At 39.2% G+C, this 19,750-nt stretch overlaps 1 protein-coding gene across 12 annotated transcripts in view; it reads left to right on the forward strand.

Annotated features, from left to right (window-relative positions):
• tjp1a (tight junction protein 1a) overlaps nucleotides 1-19,750 on the forward strand; it is a 144,713-nt gene that overhangs the window by 91,819 nt on the left and 33,144 nt on the right. For 11 of the 12 annotated variants that reach the window (XM_073858949.1, XM_073858944.1, XM_073858946.1 and 8 more), the window contains 7 exons: nucleotides 10,221-10,277; nucleotides 13,029-13,150; nucleotides 13,294-13,399; nucleotides 13,706-14,006; nucleotides 14,279-14,382; nucleotides 16,289-16,454; nucleotides 16,746-16,881. In XM_073858949.1, coding sequence (XP_073715050.1) covers nucleotides 10,221-10,277; nucleotides 13,029-13,150; nucleotides 13,294-13,399; nucleotides 13,706-14,006; nucleotides 14,279-14,382; nucleotides 16,289-16,454; nucleotides 16,746-16,881 — 992 coding nt within the window. Of the gene's footprint in view, nucleotides 1-330; nucleotides 621-10,220; nucleotides 10,278-13,028; nucleotides 13,151-13,293; nucleotides 13,400-13,705; nucleotides 14,007-14,278; nucleotides 14,383-16,288; nucleotides 16,455-16,745; nucleotides 16,882-19,750 lie in introns of those variants that run through there. The other variant, XM_073858953.1, reaches the window with a different exon arrangement.

Below are 19,750 nucleotides of genomic sequence, written 5' to 3' on the forward strand. Positions count from 1 at the left end.
ATACACATATCTGATGATGCTGCAGTAAACAGCTTGAGTATGAAGGAGCTGCAGGTGTGTGTGTGCGTGTGTGTGTGCGTGTGTGTGTGTGTGTGTGTGTGTGTGTGTGTCCGTGTGTGTGTGGTGTGTGTTTTGCAGCTGTGGATAACAGACTGCACACAGTCCAGGGCAAGAGCTACGGTGTCTCATTTCCCCATCCCTAACACCCCACACATACACACAGTGGGTGTGTTTCTCTCCCCTCCCTACTGCACTCTCACACACACCACACCTATTATACGGAGGAAGAACCTTCAAGGGATCGTGTGGAACTACCGCAGATGGATTTTTTTGGTGTGTCGGCATGGGACAGGAAATCATCTCATGCAAGTATTAATCTGAGAACGTGTGGAGTTCCTGGCTGTCATTTTAATGAGGGATTTTTCTAATGAGGAACACGCTCCGTACCCGTGCAACGCCGCTGGCCAGCTGACTGTCTCTCTATGGATTTACAGTAATCGAGTAATTGTACAGCACGCTGCTGCTGCAGTCTGTATGGATATAAACCGAGAGGAAGAAATGCATGGAGAGCCACACAGATCATTATTTATATAACCTGCTTCACCGGAGATTACTAAATTGTGAGTCTGCATCAGAGAGGATTATGCCGTTTGCTACATAAGCAACAATTTTTGCACTTCTGAATGGGCTCCAAGTCTGGATTTGAAATATTTTGGGTCAACAAATAAATGATAGTAGTTGGAGCAGAGATAGGTGGTGATCACTGTGAAAAAACGCTTGTCCTTAGAGAACATCTGCAGTATGTCAAGTCGTCAGATTGGCTGATCACTGTTTCAGGTTTGCAGGATGGGCTGCAGCAAAATCTGAACTGCAATCTTAACTAAAATCTCTTAATTGATCACATAATGGGTGTTTTTTCTTTATCTACTTGTGTATAATCCAGTGCATTTTCTGTAGTCCGTTTGTGTATCATTTTAAAATTCTTCTTCTTTTTATTAATGTCAGTTGCACCAGCACTTTTTAATCTTTCTGCAACGTTGAGCTGATTTAGGTTTATTACTTGACGCCTTGGGTGTTTTCTTTTAAAGTTGAAAATACTCCCTGCAAACAGGAAGGAGCTTCCTGCAGTAAATTCCAGCTCTCGGTTACGTCCTGTCCAATCAGAGCTCTGTCCCTCACGGGTGAGGACAGACAATGTTCCCTCCTAAACCTTCAAAAGTCACTCGATGAATTATTTACAGTTGAAAGAAGAAAGGATATGGTCAGCACCTTTACCGTTAGGAGAATTGAACAGAAACAAACTTGAATGTTTAACAGAGAATACAAAAATAAAATTACACTTTGCACAAATTTAAAACATTGTAATGTCAGAAATCGAGCCTGTCAATGCTTGGTCTTAAAATATTAAAGGAATATTCCATTTTCTTAAAAGAAAAATCCAGATAATTTACTCACCACCATGTCGTCCAAAATGTTGATGTCTTTCTTTGTTCAGTCGAGAAGAAATTATGTTTTTTGAGAAAAACATTGCAGGATTTTTCTCATTTTAATGGACTTTAATAGACACCAACATTTAATACTTAACTCAACACTTAACAGTTTTTTTCAACGGAGTTTCAAAGGACTATAAACGATCCCAAACGAGGCATAAGGGTCTTATCTAGCGAAACGATTGTCATTTTTGACAATAAAAATAAAAATATGCACTTTTAAACCAAAACTTTTCATCTAGGTCCGGTCCAGCGCGACCTAACGTAAATGCGTAGTGAAGTAGGGAGGTCACGTGTTACATATATAAAACGCCCATTTGCGGACCATTGTAAACAATAAACTGACACAAAGACATTAATTAGTATCAGTTGACATACAACAACGTCGGAACGGTCCTCTTTCTCAACACTTGTAAACACTGGGGCGGAGTTTCGCGTTCATCCTCTGTGACCTCTTGACGTCATGACGTACTGCGTGGGGTCACGCTGGCGCATCACCACCGGATCTAGACAAGAAGTTGTGCTCCAAAAGTGTATATTTGTTATTTTTATTGTCAAAAATGACAATCGCTTTGCTAGATAAGACCCTTAAGCCTCGTTTGGGATTGTTTGTTTATAGTCCTTTGAAACTCCGTTGAAAAAAACTGTTAAGTGTTGAGTTAAGTATTAATTGTTGGTGTCTATTAAAGTCCATTAAAATGAGAAAAATCCTGCAATGTTTTCCTCAAAAAACATAATTTCTTCTCGACTGAACAAAGAAAGACATCAACATTTTGGATGACATGGTGGTGAGTAAATTATCTGCTTTTCTTTTAAGAAAATGGAATATTCCTTTAAGTAAAAAGTTGTGCATTAACTTGGAGCATGGTCATTTCTTTGCCTCTATAGGTGTATGTAGCTATTAGCATGCAGACATTTGCATCATCTATAATAGATCAGTCGTTCAGGTCGAGCTCTCGCATAGTTTTGCATTACAGCTCCTTCACAAGCTGTTTTTGTCTTCTCTAAACTTTTCGCTCTAGTTTCAGTGGCAATAATGGTCTCTCAGAAAAGCAAGTCGTTCTTTGGTGTATTTATCTAGATGCATTTATATGGGTGTGAAAATGAGTAAGCTGGAATGTTTTTGTGAAGGGTTTAGTTTACACACTGCCAGGTACATGTAAATATCCCCTAATGCATTACAAACCAGACAGTATTATTGAAATAAAAAAATAAATTCCAAAACCGTGCAATTAACCGAAAAACGATAGCTTTACAATCCCTTCACTGAATTTGTGCCTGCCAAGGGGTCTATTGACTAGCATAGTCATTATATTACAGCTAAGATGTTTGTAGCTCACTTGCAAACGCCCTGAAACTGCTTATCGCCATTGAAAAGCAAAGTACTGCTAACCAGCAGTGATTTGTTCATTGATTCCATTGATCCAGAGAGAAATCTCTTTAGATATACAGCACCTTTTAAGCTGCCTGCCTGCTTTAGTGAAGCAGCTGGCCCAGAAAAGATGGCTGCTGATCTTAGAGAAAGCCTCTCAGTTTCACCTGGCTGTCAGAACGCACCATTAGCTGTCTATCTGGGCTCTTTGAACCTCTTTTCTCCTCCTGGCAGGTCTGAGGACAGCTTGAAACAAAGGCTTTCTTTAACGACTCACCGAGTCTTTGGCTCCAAGCGGGACTGCCCATGTCTGCAGTTGGTTTCTTAGAACAGCAATACTGTGGCCAGAACTTTGGCCTGAATAAACGTTGAATGTATAAATATACCCAGACGTTTTTGTGCACATAAAGACGCATTGTTTGCTGCTGCTTGTATGGAATTATTAGATCACTGCTGTGTTTCAGAGCTTGAGTTTTTCCCCTGCTAGAAAATGAGACTTTGGTTTCATTTGCATTTCAAGGGATTAGTTTGGCTGCGAGAAGGATTTTTAGGCGATAGATTGTTTTTTATCTCGAATTTTGCATTGATACAATATGGTGTAATGTTACTCTTAATAATTATCAGACAATGCCGATTCATAAGATGCTGTTTATTTTATTTAGGAGGCGGCACAAGTGTCCTTCAGTTGCTTTTCTTCTCTAGAGCTTCACGCAACTCATATTTCAGATGAGGTTGTTTATTCTGAGCTGTGTTGTTGTGATAAATTAAAAGATAATCTGGTCAGATTAGAGAGTCAGAAGTGCTTAGCCTGATTCATATAAATGGCTTCTACTTGTTTTCTCTCTGACCAGAGACCACACACGTCAGCTTTACAGCCTTACGCTGATTTCACACCACACGGATAAACAGTGTCTATGCCTAGCATGGTGGCCATTGTGCTTTCATAACGTCTGCGTTTGCAGCGCATACTGTCCATCTTACCAACAGTCGTGTAATTTAGGGGCTGTTTACACTTGGTATTAAGATGTGTTTTCATCGATCGGATCACAAGTGGACGAGAGAGACACACATTACGTTTACACCTGGTATTTAAATCCGTCTCTTTTGTCCACTTTCGACTGTTTCTGTGCTGAATACTGTGAGGGGGTGGTCTGTGAGACGGTGGGCGAGTCTCTCCGCTGTCATTCAAACCCGGAGGGAGTAATTATGAGTTTATATGGACGCAAACTAATATTATGTCGGAGTCCACTGCTTGTTTAGCAAGTAAACATGCTGCACATAGTTTTGTACGTGTGTATGTAAGAGCGTTCTCTGAATTTTCAGCGCAATTGATGAAATAGGATCGTGCAACTTTCACACGCTTTCAAAACGAAACTGCGGATATCAGCCGCTTTAGTTTTATCAATGAAAGGCTAAAAATAGCGCTGTTCACTGTATGTTCACGCCAGAAGTCAAAAAAGACGTAAAACTTGTGTTTAATACCTCAGATTAGATAAATGGGCAAAGAAGGCGGTCGCGTGTGGCTGTTCGAACGCATTCAACCACATGTGCGTTCCGCAACTCCAAAGCGATCAGATCGAAAGTGGTTTCGACTACCTCTGGATGTGGTTGAAAGTGGTCGAAAGTGGACAAGCTCAAAACGTTTTGAACACCGTTTACACCTGGCATTAACGTCGTCCACTTGTGATCCGATCGACGAAAACGCATGTTAATGCCAAGTGTAAACAGCCTCTTATATAACTGATTTGTTTAATCCACATTGTTTTTGTGCTGTTCTGGTCCGTGTAATGACAAATATAGACATATTTGCACATTACACAATTATAGACATAAAAAAGCCCATGGCACACCATTAAATCTGTTTCTCTGAAGTTAACAATAAAAGAAAAGGGTTCACTCAGTGCTTGAAAGCATGGTTGTGTTCCTCTCTAACAGTGTAAGCACAAGTTTTAGATTTATAGATGTATGTATTTCTCTGAAGGTTATATAGAAAGATGAGGATTCATTTAGTGCTGGGCGGAGAGTGAATGAAAGCGCAGGATTCTGGCAACAGTGTGTTTTTAAATATTGCTTTTTTATTTCTCAAAGCCATGACTGACAGACTTTGCATCAGTGTTGGGGGTAACGCATAACAAGTAACGTGCATTGCGTAATAATATTACCTTTCTGAAGTAACGAGTAAAGTAACACATTACTTTATAAATGAACACATTAATATTTGAGTTACTTTTTCAAAAAAGTATTGCGACTTACTTTTCAGTTTAATTAATTCAATTTAAAAATAAGCTACTGAATTAAACTGAACATATTAACGTAGAATTAAGTACTCTGTGCGCCTGAGCGGGAACAGATTGAGTCAGAAACGGAGATGGCAGGCCAGAGCTTGACATTTTTGTGATCATAAAAAACATCTGCAAGGCCTAAAAGAGATCAAGCCTCAGCCAAGTAAGAAAATGTAACGCAAAAGTAACTTAAAAGTAACATAAGCATTACTTTCCATGAAAAGTAACTAAGTAACACAATTATTTACTTTGTTTGGGGAGTAACTTAACTTTTTAAAGTAACTTTCCCCAACACTGCTTGGCATCACATTCATGATTTTATGGTAAATGTCACGTTTTCTCGTCAATCCGTAGCATTTAAACCATAAACAATGCGCTGTCACTTTAATTGAGCGTGAGCAGTGCAGCAAAAATGGAGCCGACGTCGAAACGATCGTAGCACAGCTGCTTTAGCACGCTGCTGCCGCGTGCGGTGTGCATGCTCTAACTTGCTAACATTGGTGCCAAAAAAAACATGCACCGCTTACATGCTGCTCACGCGTGCCGTGTGAAACTGGTGTTAGAATCAGTGGAATTCATCCCATGGGTTAGTGTATGCACTGGTGTATTGCTACCTATAGCATGTGCTAAACCTTTATTTAGGTATCATAAGTAAAGGTTTTACAGTATTTTGTAAGAAGAATAACCTCCAGTAGCGATGGTTTCCGTAGGTTTATCTTGAAATACATCTTTCCAGGAATGTATTATTTTCCCTGTACTTTCCTTTGTACTTTCTCTGTATTGATGCTCTTCTATAGTTTACACTAACTACAAAGATTTAAAACCAGAACGGAAAGTGTCTGTTTTGGTTTTAAATCATTCAGTCTTTGTAGTTAGTGTAAACTATAGAAGAGCATCAATACGGAGACACAATGCATGCTGTCATACTTTACTAATGGTGCTTTTCCATCACATAGTACCCCATGGTTTGGTTTGGGTATGGTCGGTTCAGCTCACTTCACTTTAGCTTGGTTAGCTTTATCATTGAGTTTAGGAGCATTTTGGAGTGGGAGGGATTATAAGCGTGTTGTTATATTTGCGCTGCCTACTGCTGTGACATCATACAAGTGAGAGCGTCGTTGTACACTCCCATACATTTATTTATCTCTCAGTCCGCCACAAAATTAAAATTGACCACCACAAATAAATGTTTGCACATTGTGTTTATCACTATCTCTGTATCACATGACAGTTTCTGTACAAACACCCGTTATATCAGTTGATGCGCTCTGCTGAGCCTCATTTACGTTGCATTTAAGCATATATGCGAACGTGCGCGTCGCGAATGTGCCGCCACAAACTGCAACTCTGGAAAAAAACTGTTATGGTTTTCCTGATTCTCAACTTGTGGATGTTTTCATTGCTAAAATGGAGTTTGGGAACTTATAGCAGAGCACAGATGACAACATGTTTGCTCGAGACAGTGCAAGCTAGCACTAAGGTAAAGCTTATCTTTTACATTATAGCGATGACGCTGGTAGTGACGATTCTCTCAAACCAATCGGTGATCTACAGTGTTTTCGCGTCTCGTTTTGGTATCAGCTTGGGTCGCTTGGAACCCCGACCAAGGTGGTACTAAAAAAATTATCGGGTACTAGGTACTGCACCCAGTGGAAAAGGTTACAAAAGTTAGCTGACCCAAACCGTGGAGTACTATGCAATGGAAAAGCGCCATTAGCATCCCTTAATGGGACACTCCACTTTTTTTGAAAATAGGCTTATTTTCCAGCTCCCCTAGATTTTTACAGTTTTGGAAATTAATTCAGCTGATCTCTGGTTCTGGCGATACCACTTTTAGCATAGCTAAATTCGATTGAATCCCATTAGACCATTAGCATCTCGCTCAAAGATGACCAAAGAGTTTCAATATGCCAATGAAAATGAGCCTCTTTTTTAAAAAAAGTGTAGTGTTCCTTTAAACCTTTTTCTTGGCCCATAATTGGTTTATGCCACTTATCTCAAAGTAGTCAAATATTGGCAAAGTAGTGGCTCAACTATCAGGAATTTTGTTTTTTCCCAAGCTCAGAAAAATACCAACAGAAGTCTGTGGAGAAATTTCATTGTGCAAAGCCCTTTAGTGCTCTATGCTTTTTGCTCCTGACCTTGCCTTAGCATCTGCGCAGGCGTAATGGGCTCGTTCTTTCTAGCCCAGAACTGTCTGCTATTTACCTACCACCAAGGATAAGGTCTCTTATCAGTCTATCTCTGTTTGTCACATGGATCTCAGCATGGCATTTTTCCCATGGTTTGGGCCCCTGCTGTCGGCTCTTACAGTTGGATGAATCCAGGACCTCTGACCCTACAGACACATGAAAGGAATGTGTGGATGGAGGGTCAGAGGAGGGTGAGAGGCATGCCAAGAGGAGAGGGTGGGAGGCGAATGCTTTTCAAATGGGTCAGATCCTTTCACAGTGAAGCGAGAGAATGGGGCAAAAATGGGGGCATAGATGGGGTGCTAAACTGAATGCTGCCCCTCTGGCAATTAGGGTCACTAAGTAGGTGCTTGCTGAGCAGTGTGGTAAACGGTCACAGGGTTAACTGTGTGTTCAGTGCAGAAATGCTGGTGGGATGTACAAAATCTTAACGGTTACATTTGAAGGCCAATTTTTTTTGGTTTAAATCAAATCAAAGAATGTCTTGAGGTACTTGTTTGTTTACTCAAGCAAAAGCAACAGATACTGTTACAACTTTATTTTATGTGCTTAAGTGGTTGAAAATGACGACATAAAATACATATTTCTTAAAAAAGTACCAGAGAACTGTTTTGGTGTCTTTAAGTGAGTGGTTTATGTGATAGGAAGAGCAGTCAAGGGACAGAGACTGTTGGTCTGGTCAACTTTCTATTACAAACACTTATTATCATTTAATATTGTGGATATTGAATTTACTACAGTACTGTTATCTGAAACCTTTTGTCATATTAATGGCTTGTTGGTACTGGGCCAATGTCAGTATCTGGAGCACAGTAGAGTCTGTGATGTGTTACAGTCATTAAAAAGTTGGCATTTACTCAAAATTGAATATTTCTTTTATTTTGTCATATAAATATAAAACTTTTGGCTTTTATTGGCAAGACTATCAGCCTGTTTACACTTAGCATTAACATGCGTTTTCCTCGATCGGATCACAAGTGGACGATGTTAATGCCAGGTGTAAACGGTGTTTAAAACGTTTTGAGCTCGTCCACTTTCAACAACTTTCAACCACATCCGGAGGTAGTCGAAACCACTTTCGATCGGATCGCTTTGTAGTTGTGGTTGAATATGTTGTGGTTGAATGTGTTCGAACAGCCACACGCGACCGCCTTCTCTCCGCCCATTTATCTAATCGGAGGTAGTAAACACAAGTTTTACGTCTTTTTTTACTTCTGGCGTGAACATACGGTGAACAGCTCTATTTTTAGCCTTTCAGTGATAAAACTAAAGCGGCTGATCTCCGTAGTTTCGTTTTGAAAGCGTGTGAAAGTTGCGCGATCCTATTTCATCAATTGCGCTGAAAATTCCGAAAAGCTCTTACATATACACGTACAAAACTCTGTGCAGAATGTTTACTTGCTAAACAAGCAGTGGACTCCGACATAATATTAATTTGTGTCCGTATAAACTCATAAGTACTCCCGCTCATGTTTGAAGGACAGCAGAGAGACTCGCCCACCGTCTCACAGACCACCCCCTCACAGTATTCAGGACAGAAGCGGTCGAAAGTGGAAAAAAGAGACGGATTTAAATACCAGGTGTAAACCTAATGTGTCTCTCTCGTCCACTTGTGATCCGATCGATGAAAACACATCTTAATACCAAGTGTAAACAGCCCCTATGTGTACATTTTGTAACAGACTCAAGGAAGAATTAACAGTTCAGTTAATCTAATAAAACTTATTTGGCTAAGGCCGATAATAAAAAAAAAGTTTATCACTAATTGCTAATTTAATTTTTTTAACTGGTGTAACAAAACTGATGTAGCAGACAGACAGCTAGACAGACAAAGGCAATATGAACAGTTTGTGGTCAAATAAGCACTTTTAGACAGAAGCTGAACCTGAACAGGTGGAGGTCTCAAACAGTAACCCAGAGCTTTAATCTGTTTATAATAATTTAATCAAACTGACGTCTGTAATACATAGGTGAAGGAGCACACACTGTTCCTCTCAGCTCAGGGTTAGAATGATAAATATAATCTGTGCTTGCTTTATTTTTAATCTTTATTAAGTTGTGTCTAATATAATTATCGCAGTGTGTTTGTGGTGGAGCATGTGTGAACATTTACACAAGTCATATATATAAGGCAGAGACATTGCCTTTAATTTAAGGCTCTGGTTGATCAAGTAGGATGAGAGGGTGAAGGTTTTATCAAAAAAATAAAGAGCTCCGGTGCAAAAGCTGCTAAACGCCACCTCAGTAAAAATTGAGATGATAATATTATCCGAATGCTTTCGGCACGTAGTATACGTTCATCAAATACTTTCAATACAAGTTCACTTAATTCTGACCTCAGGACATTCAGAAATAGCAGAATGCATTAAACCGCACGTTTTTTGTGTTTTAAAGGAACAGTATGTAGGATTGTGGCTAAAACTGGTACTGCAATTACACAACTGGTGGCCAATACACAACATGACAACATAAACATCAGTTGAGGGCTGAAACTCCACTTTTTAAATGACAATATCCTGGCTGGACCACTGTTGTCAAGTATTTGAAATGAAAATGATTTCTTAATGTTTAGTGACATATCAGGGCCATTTTATGATTCATTGATATACATTTCTTACATACTGTTCCTTTAAGTCCTGTAAGTGCACAGAAGACAAATTGTTTGAATGATGGTGTGTGTGTACGTTGGATTTTAGATGTTGAGGGTTTTTACCAGCTTAAAGCAGGTAAACCGAATGTGTTTGTTGCTTGAGCATGGACATTTTTTGGCTACGCAGCTCTGTTTAGCCCTCTGGCAGACTTTGATTAGACCATCATAGTACAAATTCATTATCTTTGCCTTGTCTTTGTCCTAACTGAAGTGTTTTCTTTTTCTTTATCTTAGAGTACAACGATGGAGGAAACTGTAATATGGGAACAGCACACGGTGACTCTTCACAGGGTAAGTGCTGAATATTTACAACTTTTTAGTTATGATGCTTTGGTTTCTTTCCTTTTCTTTTTTCTTTCTCTCTTGCTCTATTCTTTGTTGGAAAGGCTAGCTGCAGGATATGTGGTCATTGAACAACACACAATAGCTGATCCCCCAGATGGCAGGAAGTTGTGTTTGAGAGGACAAAATGCCTGCTCTGCTCCACTTCCTGTTTCCTTTCCTCTTCCTGCCTGTTTCTATGCTCACATTTAAGCACAAATTAAGCACGAGACGGAGCATATCCAAGATATTTTAGACCACATTATATCTATTTTAGTAAAGAGAGTATATCTCTGGCCTGTTGTCCAGTTTGATAAACAAGATATTGCGGGTGTACAAGCATTTCCAGGGGAATTTATTATGGGATTATTGGAATTGTTACACAATGAGTGGGTGTTGTACAGTGTTTTATATTGCTTCACTAAAGCCTAAAATGCAAAATACAAATTCTCTCCCTCACCTGCTGAGGATGTGATTGTAGCTGTGATGTGATTTATAACTGTTAGTTATTAGAGGAAAAGCTGGACATTTACAGTCCACATTGTTTTGATGGTCTGAGAGTTTGATGGCTATGAGACATGGAACGACATAGTCGTGATAGCTACTTTTCATAAGTCGGTTAATTGCCCCAGAAATAATGGCGATAGTTGATAGTTTTGTCTTTTTAATACCATTTTAGGTTTACTGATTATTGTATGACAATAAAATAGCATAATAATGGACGTACATCCTTTCTAAGAACACAACTTTAATTTTTAAGAATATTAATCATGAAAAATATGAAATATTAATATGAAATTGGAATCTTAGAAAAAAACATTCTAAATATTTAAAACATAAATAAATATTTTAAAATATAAATTTCAATTTTAAACAGCTATTAGTCATTGTTCAGTGTAAACCCCAGCTTCATTGGGTTCATTGCTTTAGACGAGTGTTACTCTGATCGCATTTTTGAGTATGCACCATTACGTGCAGTCACTTTTATAATAGCTACACCTCAGATCAAAAACACTAGATGTTATGGTTTTGTTTTGATGACTTTATTTGTGTTGCTCTGTTCATTGGCTATGTTTTGAACAGAGTAGACATGCCGGTTCATTTACTTTAATTTCCTCTTCTCATTCAAGTCGGAGATGCAGGTTGTAGCTTTCAAACCAATTTCAGTGTGATGTATTCCATCAAACTGTATGTATTCACAAAATTTCAATTTGAGTAATGCTTTCTCTTTGCCTGTCACAGTCCACTCTGTGTGTGTGTATGTGTGCACACGCGTGCACATGTGGACCCTGAGCTGCGCATGCTACTTTTAAGAGAAAGATAGTAGACAGAAATGACAGAAGAGGCAATCTCGCGATCAGTTAAAATGCTAATGACATTTATTTTTATGCAAACAAACGCACAATTTGGCACTGTTTTAATGCTATGGCCTACCTGAGCATTGTTTCTGACCATGTCCATCCCTTTATGACCACCATGTACCCATCCTTTGGTGGCTACTTCCAGCAGGATAATGCACCATGTCACAAAGCTTGAATCATTTCAAATTGGTTTCTTGAACATGACAATTAGTTCACTTTACTAAAATGGCCCCCACAGTCACCAGATCTCAACCCAATAGAGCATCTTTGGGATGTGGTGGAACGAGGGGCCTCGTGCCCTGGATGTGCATCCCACAAATCTCCATCAACTGCAAGATGCTATCCTATCAATATTAGGGATGGGCACGAGTACTCGATTGCTCGAGTACTCGAACGTGGCATCAATGATCGATCACGAAAACGATGATCATGTGGGTTTATTTATTTATTTATTATGGATATGGCGGCATTTGGATGGCTGGTCGTTACAAGCGCGTCTGGAGATGCGTGTTTGATGTTGTATCGAGCTACGCAGACCGGCGTATGACATCAGTAACGTTACCATGCGTGATTCAAAAACAAACAAATTCTGCCCTGCAGCAACCCGTTGTTCTGTCATAGTTTCTTCAAAATTAGGTTTTATTTGAGTGTTTTTAATAAAAATATTTTCATTTTCACCATGACGTGTACGCCCCACCCCTTTGATTGCCCCGCCCCCAGTTAATCGAGTACTCGTTCTTCAGACCTGTGGATTAATCGAAATGAAAAAATGACATAAATGCACATCCCTAATCAATATGGGCCAACATTTCTAAAGAATGCTTTTAGTACCTTGTTGAATCAATGCTACGTAGAATTTAGGCAGTTCTGAAGGTGAAATCGGGTCAAACACAGTATTAGTATGGTGTTCCTAATAATCCTTTAGGTGAGTGTGTGTGTATGTGTGTGTGTATATATATAACCTTTTCAAAAACTACAAAGGTCATGTTCACTTGTCGTGCGATAATTCGAAATAGTCATTATCGCGACACGCCTAACGACCAAGTGTGTTTAAGCGGAGCTGTACCCTCTGACCATCTGTCTGACTCTGGGGTCTCTGTCCATCTTTCCCTTCGTCTTCTCTGTCATCTGCCTTTCCTTGTGATTGCTCCTATGCAAGAGCTTAGAGCTCCAGATACCTGGGGGAGATTGAAAAGCAAACAGATTACACACACACACAAATACAAGCTCACACGCACATACATGCTCACACAGCGTAACCTACATATTCATCTATCATCTCATGCCCTGTAATGGAATTACTCTGTGTTATTCTGTGCTTTCCAAGAGCTCACTGTGTGTGTGTGCATATTAATGGCAGGCTGCGGGTTTTGGGTTTGGAATCGCAATCTCAGGAGGCCGTGACAACCCTCATTTCCAGAGTGGGGAGACCTCCATAGTGATCTCCGACGTACTCAAAGGGGGGCCTGCAGAGGGACTTCTACAGTAAGTTTATTAATACAACCACAGGTCAAATGCACAGGAACATTAATGTGATTCTGTAATCCTACTTGGTGACACTATCAAACGTTATACATTTCTGCTTTATAGATATCGAGTTTTTTTAAATCATGATTATTTTTCCAACAAGAAAATGATCGAGTGGTGATGGTAAATGGTGTCTCCATGGACAATGTGGAACATGCGTATGCTGTTCAGCAGCTGAGGAAGAGTGGGAAAAATGCCAAAATTGTAAGTTGCTGGAATATTTTATTAACCCTCATTAATTTCATCAGTCATTGTTTCAGCATTGATGGAGGACGGCAGTTGATGGAGTTATCCACAAAGTGAAAGCGTCTTTTATCACCTTGAAGGCGTTTATTTCCCCATAATGGCCATCCTGACTGCTCATTATGCCTCTTTTTATATACCTTCTTGTCAGACATATAATATATTGTGTATTTATGGATGAATTAAAAATAACTTGGCTAATTATTGACATTACTTTCTGTGATGTATTATTTGAACTGTTTATAATATTATTATTTTTTTGTCCAGACTATTCGCAGAAAGCGAAAGGTGCAACTTCCTGTAACGCGAGGGGGAGATCGAGAGACTATGTCAGAACGAGAGGAGGAGGATGACACTGAGGAAGATGATTATGAGGGTCCAGCACGTGCAGGCGCTGCCAGTGGGGGCACAAGCAGAAAAAATGAGCGCAGTGGCAGCGCTGGACGACGGGACCACAGTGCGTCCCGTGAGAGAAGTATCTCCCCACGCTCAGACAGACGATCTGTCGCGTCCAACATCCCACCTCGACCTTCCAAAGTCACGCTTGTTAAATCCCGCAAGAGCGAAGGTGAGTGCCATTACAGACTGTTAAAAATTAAGACGTTTGACCTCTAACTTACTTTTTATTGCGGTGTTGGCAAACAAATTAGAAGGTGTAAGCGGTTGTAGAATGGGCTCCTGTTGTGCTTCAGCTAATCATTGTGATCAGTCAGCTGGCACAAATACCCATAGGGCACTCTTCTTAAGAACAATACTTTAGTTAGTTACTCAGTTGTGAAATTATCTGTCACTCATTTATTTTAAAGGCTTGTTATGGTCTGTGTTTTATGTTGGGTGCAGAATACGGTTTGCGTCTGGCCAGCCACATCTTTGTAAAGGACATTTCTCCCGAGAGCCTTGCAGCACGTGATGGCAACATACAAGAGGGAGACGTCGTCCTGAAGGTATGAGAGGGGTTGTGGGGAAATATTTGGCACAAAGGGGATCTAGACAGTTAAAGAGCTAGATGATTATGGCAGGGCAGGGAGAGATACAGAAAAAAACATGCTCAAGATGTGAGGTCAAAGAAAAGAAAGTGCAAGTGCATGTTTGTGTCAGTTGTTTTTTTATGTATGCCTTGTTAAAACCTTTGAATAGCCATAGTGTGTACTGCGTACGTAAGTTATTAAAATAGATAAACCGCTTGATATATATATATATATATATATATATATATATACACAGAAGTAGCTGCTCTTCTTTGACTAGGAAGTGCTTACACCATGTACCAGGTTATTAGTTTCGTTAATGGAAGTAAATTACTTGACCTTACCACACAATTTTACAAGCTGTCTTCAACTAAATGGTGCTAGTGCTCAGTGAGTGTAACAGATCCTGTCCCAGAGCACTGAAGTGTGACACTGCAGTTCCTCTATGAGTGTCCCATCAGCGACGGCCTATTCAGATATACGACACATATTTACCTAACGTAAAGTCTTACACACTTATAAAAACAGGCTAATAGGCACTTAATAAGCTATGTTTTTTTCTTTGTTAACTTATACGGTATGCACATAAATTACAGTTGTTAATGTACTAAGCATTTTGTATTTGAAACTGCTTGGGTTGGTTTACAGAAAGGATAGGCTCAAGAGTGTCATTATTATAATAAAAGTGTGTATTATACTAAATTACATTGAATGTATTATTTTGTATTTAATAACACGTTTATTTTACATTGCTCATTATATTTCATACTTGTATAAGTAGTTGGGCAATGGTCAATTGCTGGATATAGTCACCATGTTATGTATTTAAACTGCTTCTAGTTGCATATTATTTAGTCATAGTACCATGACTAATGCAATAATGTAACATTCATCCTTAGTTCATATAAAAGGCTGTATTAAAGGAATATTCCACTTTCTCACCCTCATGTCATCCAAAATGTTGATGTCTTTCTTTTTTCAGTTGAGAAAAAATTTTACTTTTTTTGAGGATAACCTTCCAGGATTTTTCTCAATTTAATAGACTTTATTGGACCACAACAGTTTAAAGTTTAAATGCAGTTTAAAATTGCAGTTTTCAACGCAGCTTCAAAGGGCTCTAAATGATCCCAAACGAGGCATAAGGGTCTTATCTAGCAAAACGATTGTCATTTTTGGCAATCTTTTTTTCGTCTTGCACCAGCCATGTGAAACGTCAGCATGACCTTACATAATGCATTAGCACATGGAAAGGTCACACATGACATATGCAAATCTACCGTCCCAGTGTTTACAAGTGTGGAGAAAGAGGACCGTTCATGAATGATAATAATTAATGGCTTTGTGTCAGTTTATTGTTTAAAATAGTCCACAAATGTATTTCATTTATGACGTGACCTTTGGACGTGCATTATGTAAGTTCACATTGGCACGTCACATGGCTGGTGCAAGATGAGAATTTGGGGTTTAAAAGTACATATTTTGTATTTTTCTTTCCAAAAATGACAATCTTTTTGCTAGACCCTTATGCCTCGTTTCGGATTAAAAGCTACATTTAAACTGCATTTAAACTGTAAACTGTTGAGGTCCAATGAAGTCTATTAAATTGAGAAAATCCTTGAATGCTTTCCTAAAAAAACGTAATTTCTTCTCGACTGATGTATACATTCTGGATGACATGGGGGTGAGTAAATTATAAGGATTTTTGTAAGAAAGTGGAGTAATCCTTTTAACAGAGCAATCATTGCTTCATTAGCTTTGATGTAATCTAGCCGGTCCTTCTGATAACTGTGCTATACAAAATGGCTGACACATAGGCATGTTTGAAAATGGTGTGTGAATTATGCATTTTTCTCTCTACCTATTTCTCCTCATCTCTATACAGATCAACGGCGCAGTGACTGAAAACATGTCCTTAGTCGATGCAAAGAAGCTGATTGAGCGATCAAAAGGCAAGCTGAAGATGGTGGTACAGAGAGACGAGAGAGCCACACTCCTTAACATTCCTGATCTGGATGACAGCATTCCCTCAGCTAATTCGGACCGTGATGGTAAGAGGGTCCTAGAAAGACATGTAGACCTACTCTACAGCAGGATTATAGAGTTAACTGGTCAACTCTAGATCTTTAATTTACATAATCCTTTGTATTGTGTTTGTTGCTAGCTGTCTATCTTTGGTTAAATCAGTCCATACATTTTAATGTGCGTTTGTACAGATCACTTAACACTGAACCACAATGATCTTGTAAACAATAATAAAATGCTTGTTTTGTAATTTATTTCTCGTTAACTAACAAAAAGTAATTAAAGACTTATTTGCCAATCATGGTTTATTTCAACAGACATTTCCGAAATCCATTCACTGACATCAGATCATTCCCACGAACGCACACTCCACAGTCGTTCCCGTTCTCCTGACAAACGCTCAGAGCCCTCCGACATATCCGGCCATTCTCCCCAACAGATGAGCAATGGCAGGTAGGAAAATCAGAATCAGTCCATTACAGATGACATGTGACACATAAAGACTTCTAGAGACGTCACACTTTATATGCTAATAATATCTGTTATTTATGTGACATGTTATATGATGCTCTGCTCTAGTAAATGTAAAATATGGCACATCTTGGCCACTTGCAGGCTGTATCGTTCAGCTTAATGACAGAAAAGACTGTGATTGGTCTTTGGCCCTGAGAGAGTTCTCACTTGGCAATGTGCCTGCATCATAAGTTATCAATAATTATGTGAAGCTGCGAGAGGGGATGACTTGTGCCCTAAAGGGTTGTTCATACACGAACAACAAATAAATCACTGAAGGTCGTAGAGTCACTGTGCCGTTGGTTGCTACTCAACATGTTACTCACTTATCCAATGTATCCAACTGTAGTATATAAGGGAGCAAGCCATAGTCTGTGCTTCCATTGGTACTTCTGGCTTAGATGCATTAAGGCGGGGTCCATGATCTCTGAAAGCCGATGTTGACATTTGAAATCACCTAAACAAACATGCCCCTACCCCAATAGAATCTGGACCTTCATTTGATAGACCCTCCCCACACATACGCAACCCAGGCAAAGATGTCGTTTAGTAGACACGCGCCTTACTGCTGATTGGCTACAAGTGTGTTTTGGTAGTCGGCCCGACTTTTTTTTTCCAAAGCGTTTTTAAGAAATCATGCACTCTGCCTTTAAGTTGATCTTAACTCCGCTTTGTTACTTGAGCAACTTTTTCTTTCACTTGTTCACCTAGAAATCTGCACCTTTCTTTAAAAACAAGTGAATGCAGTTCTGTTGCTGCAAATCGCCCTTAATGTGAAAGCAATACACCCACACCTAGAAACCTATAGCAAATATTTGACTTCCTGTCACTCTTGTGTGTTTGTGTAAAATATTAATCGTCTTCTGTTGTTTTGGCTGCAGTTGGAGGAGAGCGTAAGTGTTGGTCGCGCTACAGTTCCTGTAGTCATCTTTGCTAACCTAGTAAATGTACACTAGCTAAAGCACTTTAGTAGTGCATAGTGTTGTCAGCAAGTGTTCTTAGTTTCAGTAGTGTTTGTGTGTTTATTTGTATAAGAAAAACAAAAGATTTCTGCATTTCTATGTAGGTTTGTGATGATGTGGCTAGTCAAAGTCACATGGGTTTGCTAGTTTAATATTTGGATGGATGAAACAAATGGAGTCTCATTTACAGCAAGGGTTGTACAATATTTGCTTTTAACAGGGTTCCCACAGGTCCTTGAAATTCTTGAAAGTTTGTGAATCATGGGGGAAAAGATTCAAGGCCCTGGGAAGCTTTTGAAAATATACATACATAGATACAGGTCATTGAAAGTGCTTAAATTTATTTTATGCAATACGTTTTCTGGAAAAAAATCAATATTATTCCCTGTGTAGTGTAGGATAATATCATAAAATTTCTAGCCTTTTAAGCACACGTGCTAAACCAGGGGTCTTCAACGTTTTTTGGGTCGGGGACCCCTTAGATGAGAGAGGCATGGAGCAGGGACCCCCTAATACTAAATGTGTAAAACAGAGATATTTAAGTAAGCAGTAAGGTATGAGAGGCTGCCTTTTCGTATTAGGCACAACGCAAAGTGGAGTAAAGTACAACTGATGACCAATCAGAATCAAGGACTGGAACTGTTTTATAAATAGAAACAAACCATATTGTCACACAGCCATGATACTATATTAACATGCATCATTTTTTTTTGTTAAAGTAGAGTTTATAGTAATAATAATAATAATAAAAGTAATAAAAGTAATAATAATAATAAAAATAATAATAGAATAATATTATTTTAAGGTATTTGCAGTGTAATATATTTTCATTTTACTGTGAATTGGACAAGGGCTTTCAGTTTATAAAGATGACTGATCATGGTGAATGGCACAAAGACTCTCCATTCTGCTGGGGATAGAGGTTGTGCTACTTTATTATTTTGAGGTCTGTTGCCTTGCTCGTGTATCATCATTGTCACGAGTTTGAGTGACGCAGGTTTTTTTTCTGCATAGCTTCATATCAGACTCAGGAGAACAACATACAACGAGTCCGAGCGCATCTCTTTGGGGCAACTTTTTGAGAGGCGGATTTCAACCTGACTATAAATCTTGCACGGCGCGCGTTTCATTCATTTTTAAAATCGAGCGATAGTTTTGTCGCAGTTTAAAATGCAGACGCGGTGTGGTGTAATATGCCTGTTGAATTAGCGCTTTAAATCTGAACTGCGTGAAACAGCCGTCCAAGTTCAGAAATAGATGAGACAACATGTCGCAATGATTCTAAAATGACATTCTGAAAGAAAGACACACATAAGATTTACCTGTTTTATGATGACATTTCTGTCGCTACTGCTGCTTCCTGAGTGGACATTTATAATCTTTAGATTTTATTTTGGTCCGCTGGCTAAACTGAACGCGCGCTTTTAAACCTATGCGGCCACGCACGTGCACAACTTAAAGAGGACATGTAACGTTTTGTACATGTATTTTAAATTTTTAACCAAAAAAAGCTTGTAGTTAAACATCATTTGGCGGACCCCCTGCAGTTCCATCACGGACCCCCTGGGGGCCGCAGACCCCCGGTTGAAGACCCATGTGCTAAACTGTTCGCTTTAAATGCTTATATCTTCTATATGCGAATATTGATTCATACCAAAATGCTTTTTTGCATAGTTGTGTTTGACACATGAAAATGTCTCGGTTTACGTATGTAACTGTTGTTTACTGAGAAGGGAATGAGAAGCTGCGTCTCTCTTGTCATACTTCCTGCGTCCCTGTAACGCCATCTTTGGCAATATTTCAGATAGCGATATACTTCCTGGCTCCCTCGTAACCCTGTATTTGTA

This window comes from Misgurnus anguillicaudatus, chromosome 21 (assembly GCF_027580225.2).
Source record: "Misgurnus anguillicaudatus chromosome 21, ASM2758022v2, whole genome shotgun sequence".
Classification (NCBI taxonomy): Eukaryota; Metazoa; Chordata; class Actinopteri; order Cypriniformes; family Cobitidae; genus Misgurnus; species Misgurnus anguillicaudatus.